A 6,000-nucleotide genomic window follows, 5' to 3' on the forward strand; every position below is an offset into this window, starting at 1 on the left:
TGCAGATGTAGTATGTTTACTAGATATCATGGCAGCTACCTAAAACCTGACCTTGGATCACACAGTGATCTTTGTTGCTACCTAATTTACTTTCAAATGAATTGAGTTATGAGTTTTTATCTCCTGTTCAGACTTTTTCATGTAAATCAGCACACAGACACTGGTGATACATTCCCTCTCTTCAGCTTCCTGCTTTCAGTTTTGTCTAAATTCATTCCCATCTTTACTAACAAATTCAAAAAGACTGCAGCCTTTAAATAAGATATTCTACATGTAGTTTTTGTCAGGTCAACCTGAGCTGACTCTGTGAGCTGATCAAACAAATCATCAATAATTCTCTTTATGTCAGATACCTGCTCTTTGATTAATAAAGATCCAGACTTCAAAGAAACAACTCAATTCTCCAACTAGCCTTTTTCTTTGGTTGTGAGTTTGGGCTCAGTAGAGGCATGTGTGCTGCCTCTGTTTGCATGCTGGTGAGTGTGAGCACCTTGGTGTGCTTTTTGTTCATGCCAGAGCTGCTGGAACGTAAGGTTTTCTCATCATCACCACTTCAATGGTTTCTGGTGCCGACAAAAGAGACGGATGTGCACAAGGGCTGAGTCCATGTATCCACCACTCCCACTCATTCAACGCAACGCTGTCAGGAACCTTCAAAAAAGTGACCCAAATCAAACCAGTCGTGCCATATAGGAAACAAAAACAATCCGTGACAAACATCCTAACCAGCCACACATGAAAGTGAGCGTGCGAGCTGACAGAGGAGCTGAAATGCAAAGAGAATTCATGGGAATAAAGAATGAGCTTTGAGGTGGACAGCCCTGTAGCAGAGTGAACTTTACTGAAAGGCCAGAGTAAAAGGACAGACACACACTGGCGCTGGTCAAATACAGTACCAATTTCCTCTCTACATATGCTCAGCACCAATGTAAATCTACAGCTTATGAAGAGAAGCTGGTCAAAGTCATATTGGTTTTGAGATTCACTGAAGGGAAGCAATCCTTGCCTCATGGAAATAAAGTAGTCCCACTTTCCCTCTGCTGACCTAAGTCAACTCAAATTAACTGACTTTCTGCAACAGCTAACTGAGGGGGGGGATTAGAGCTTTGTATTAAAATAAAGCATCTGTTCCTTAACGGGCAGAATGAACTGCGCTCCTGTCCATGTCAGCTCCGCGGCATCCGAGCTGCTTGGCCAGCAGAACTAATTTCAACTGTGAATCATAGGCTCATCCACAGGTCAAACAGCCCAGAATGAATCATACATGCTCATGAAAAGCTGCTCATCTTTGAAATGTTTTCTCACTGGATGAACCAACGAGCAAACAGCAAACCGAATCAAGACAGCCTCCTCTGCGTGTCCGTAAGTGTTACACATGCATCACTGACTCTGCAGTGTAACACATTTAGTCTGCAACACCACACCAGCAACAGCTCTTCAGGCCACTCTAACTTTCTCTACGTCTGTTTGTGTAGAGAAGATTTTAAATATGGTACCTGTCACTATTTGGCCCAATAACGGCTCATTCTCTAGCCTGTCATGCTTGAATAGTCTTTTATCATTAAACAGCATCAGATCACTGAACAACAAAGTGACACATTTTTTGTGGTGTACTTCAAACCTTACAGACAACAGTGAGTGGCTTTCCGAATTTACTGTATTGATTTTTAATAAACCCCAAAACAAGACGCCCCAGGCTTTTTGGATGATGACGATCCCTCAAAATGAAGGATTGTCCTTTTCCAGCTGTTTGTCACTGGTTGCCTTCTAGTTTGTGACCCGTTCACCTGAATATATTTTTCTTCTTGTTTTATCAAAATAATCTAAAGGCATGAGGAGGTTAAATAAAAAGCAAATATCAGTGCAAAGTCTGGAAAAAAAAAATCAATGATTTGTGTGGCAGAAATCTGCTTTTTTTCTGCTTTCCTACCTTGTTAATAGTTTTTCTTGAGAGCCCTGACCTCCACGTTGGGAATCACTTCTCTAATGAATGTTGCTGAACATGTAGCATATAGTATGTGTGGGTGGAGAGAGCTACAGTGCTACAGTAATAGTAATAGTAATAAAGTTAGTATAGTAACAGCAACTGCTGAAGGAAACTGTTGACATTTTAGAGTGCAGATTTTTTCCCTGTTATTAAAAAGCCTTGTGGCAGCATTGTAAGTATCATGGGAGGACTTCATGTTATCCTCAGGAAAAAAAAAATACACGACCAAACAACAAAAGGAACCAGAAACACAACAATGCAGTGTGACTACAGGAGAGGAAAATGACAAGACCAACATCTGCATCAAAGTGTGCACGCACACACACACGAATGTGCAAACAGATGGGGCTGGGGGGCGTCTCTATTCTGCACCTCATATCCTCAATCGTGCAAGATACAATTATACCCAGTGACCCGGCACACCTACAGGAGATGAAAAGCATAACAAAAGAGAACAGAAAAAATAATATAAAAAAGAGAGAGAAACTGCCAAAGGGGCATATTTTCAGACACAACTATGAGTGTGAAGGAAAAGGGAAATTCAGTTTGATAATGCAAACAGGACAGGCAGAGACACTTTGATCCTAACAGTTTACAGATGGTGGAGAAGCATTCTGACCACTGGCTGACACGCAGTACCTCCAAAAAACGCCACACGGCTTTACTTAATTATATTCGGACTGCCGCAGACAAAAGGAAGAGGTCTGGAATTACTGACCAAAGCAAGACCAGATACGCGTGTCGGTACGGTGCCCATCTGACGTTCACCCTCTCCATGTAGCCTTCAGTCAAGAACACTGACAAAATTACCCCTTTGTCTCGTATGTAAGAAAACTGAGCTTATTGAGGCTTATTAAGTGTTGTCTCTGCATTCTCTGTGTAATAAAATACTAGATGATTAAATATAGACTACAATGTACACGTTATTGAGAAATGCCTTATGAATCAGCTTAAAAAGCACCAGCAGCTGGCCAGTGAACTGCAGCAGTAGCAGTAGTGGTTAGCAACAGGAAGCAGTTAGCAATAGTAACAGCTTAAACAGTAACTTAACACCAAAACAAAAGCAGCATCCACTGTTGTCTAGCTGTTGTTTGTATTGATCATATTAAAAACAAGTAATAAATGAGCGCGAGTCAAGCATGTGAACGTTCTGTGTAGGCGTGTAGTATGTAATCACCCGATCTGAGTGGCACTAATGACTCACATTCCTGCCTAAACCTACGCTTTCAGCTGAATTTACAATAAATCGCACACAAAGAATGGAGCCAATTGACGAGTCACAGGTCAGAGCTGTTTCCTCTTTCTGTGAAGTGGCACAAAGTATCGAAACAATTATGAAACGCTCATTTTCTACCAATACACGAATGCGCTCGTCAGCGTCAATCCTTCCACCAAAAAGCAGCTTCCTTTTGTGTGTAAAATAACTAAACCGTCCAGCAACATGCCGTTTAGTGCTGGTCAAGCCTTGGTGGCCATATATTTATAGACCTGCATTGTGCTTCGCAATCATGTCGAGCGCCTCGTAAGAAGGACACATCATCTATCATGTGCAGCTTATCTGGTGTTTGTGACCGTTCCCACTGCAGGCAAACAACCAGTCTTCTCTGTGGGCTACTGTCTCTGAGGAAGGTGGTACTCTAAGTTATACACCAACTTTATTTTTTTTTCTCTCTGTTGGCTGCTTGATTTGATCAAGTATCTATCATACTTTAGCCTAAATGACTAAAAGCAGAAGGCACATCCATGCTCTTGACCTTTACACAGCATACTTACATGCAGACATTTAAAAAATGCTTTTTTTTGATTTACTACTCAATGATGGTCAGTCTCGGGCCCAATGTGTATATCAAATTGTTTTAATATGTCCTTGAAAAACAAAATATTTCTGTCCAGTCTTTTGAACAAAACACATGTATTCCTTTTCATTCAATTCGTACAAGCTGAAAAGACAGTTATCCCCACTGACCACAAAAAACAAAACACAGATCAGTTTACTGTATTCCCAAACGCTAACGCAACATCTCTGAAACAAACAAGCCTGGCAGCTACCGCAACCCTCCTGAAGCTGCTGCTGCAACATCTGCGGGAAGGTTTCTTTTTTCAACTCGTTTCAGTTTGATGTTTAAGTTGGTCTGTCAGTTCTTGTGCGAGGAGGCATAATCTTTGGACTCTCGAGTCAGAATTTTATTTAGCCCGGAGGGACACGGAGAGCAATGGACAGAGTATGACAGAAACATGCTCTTACCTGAGACTCAAGGTCAGACGTTCATCTTTAGCCCTCAGCAGATCACCCACTGAAAATGTGGCACAACCCAGGAAGCTGCTCTGTGGACAGATAAGAAAAAACATTGCTGGGCAAAGCATTTTAACAGCGAATAAACTGTTCGAAAAGAGACCACTGAACAAGTCCTTTCTTCTTTTGAAGAGGTGTTACAAACAGGTGAGTGTCAGAAATAATGTGTCATGTGTTACTTTGAGCCCTGTGATCTAATAAAGCAAAAATGTGTGATCTCAAGGCAAGGGGACGCACAATCTGCTCCCCTTTTCAGCCTCTCGCTCACCCTCTGTCTCCCCTTTCTCCCTGCTCTGACAACATGTGTTTGCTGCAGGCGTGATGTGAACAGGGGGTGTCAGCACACGAGAACTGGGTCACGGAGAGTGAGGTAGGGGACGAGCCCATCAATAACGAAGCGAGATGAACCATATACGTAGAAAACACACTCTCACACACACTCTCTCACTTGCATGCCAAGACGCAGGAACATCCACACACACACACACAGAACGGTCCTGCACCTGCAAGTAACGCCATCAACATGCTAGCTCGTGCTGCAGGAGGGGAGGGCTAACACCGTGCCAAGGACACAGGCTGCGCCGAACAAAGCTAAAACCCAGAGTAGGTAATTAACAACAGGTACAAAAGGTGATTCTACATTTTTCATCATACCGGAAAGAAAAGGTCTTAATTAAAGCACTTGCAGCTTGTTTATACTCCTCTCCAAGATGCTACAACACGTCTTCTAGCCCTTTCATCTACCAGACTTAAGTGTTTTTTTTAATTTCCGGGCTTTTATAACAGAAGCAGTGATGGTTCTTCCAACACTGCAGTGACAACAAGAAACAAGAGAATCTGTGTCTAGACCCAGTCTTTTACCTTTGATAGATGTCAAAGGCTGTATCTGTCTCTGAAGATGAAAACAGGATTGTGCCCGTCTTTGTAATGAATGCAAATGAGTCCCAGGTATTGTGAGCAAACACCCGAAAGCTTCCACACACTCAATAGAGTTTTACTCTGCACCTCAAGAGAACAGAGCGCAAACAAAGTCAGCCTGCGAAAATGGGATGCACTGATCCGATACGCCAGATCAGTATCGGCCCTAATGTCCATCTTATCAAGCAGACTGGCTATCAGTCATGACCAGGGATGTCCCTTATACACAGTGTCTAAAAAGTCCTTGTTTTATCAGATTATCAAGCAGCACATCATCTTATTTGAGAAGCTGAAACCAGAGAATGTTTGGCATATTTGCTTTAAAAAATTACCTGAGGTGAGTATTTGATTATTAAAACAGTTGCCAACTCATTTTCTGTCTAATCTATGAGTGACTTTATCATTTCAGCTCCAGTCGTGACATGACAAACCCACAGTGGTCACATCCATTCAGTCACAGAGGGCAGCTGAGCAATCAGGAGAGAAAAGGTTGGACTGGTGCATCTCTGCTGTGAAACACAGTAAAGAGCATCACAGCGGACATGTGACACTGTCGTAGAGCTCAGGGTCACATGGCAAATGTGGTTAAAAGGGCATGACTGATTAGAAGCAGCACCCTGAAATACAGTAAATGTATTCCCCATCATAAAGCCAACATGACTCACTGATTTTTACATTTCTGAGATGAGTTTCTGGCAGAAAATGTTCTGTTTGGAGTTTCACCAGCATGCTGTATTTCTTCACCTTTGCCCAATCTTTTCTTCTATTGTTTGGCTATCTGGCTACACCTTTACTTCTAATC

At 42.2% G+C, this 6,000-nt stretch overlaps 1 protein-coding gene across 4 annotated transcripts in view; it reads right to left on the reverse strand.

Moving 5' to 3' along the window:
- Nucleotides 1–6,000, reverse strand: part of inpp4b (inositol polyphosphate-4-phosphatase type II B) — a 134,474-nt gene that overhangs the window by 77,284 nt on the left and 51,190 nt on the right. For all 4 annotated transcript variants that reach the window (XM_041933072.1, XM_041933073.1, XM_041933075.1 and 1 more), the window contains one exon: nucleotides 4,233–4,312. In XM_041933072.1, coding sequence (XP_041789006.1) covers nucleotides 4,233–4,312 — 80 coding nt within the window. The remainder of the gene's footprint in view (nucleotides 1–4,232; nucleotides 4,313–6,000) is intronic.

This window comes from Chelmon rostratus, chromosome 3 (genome assembly GCF_017976325.1).
Source record: "Chelmon rostratus isolate fCheRos1 chromosome 3, fCheRos1.pri, whole genome shotgun sequence".
NCBI lineage: Eukaryota > Metazoa > Chordata > Actinopteri > Chaetodontiformes > Chaetodontidae > Chelmon > Chelmon rostratus.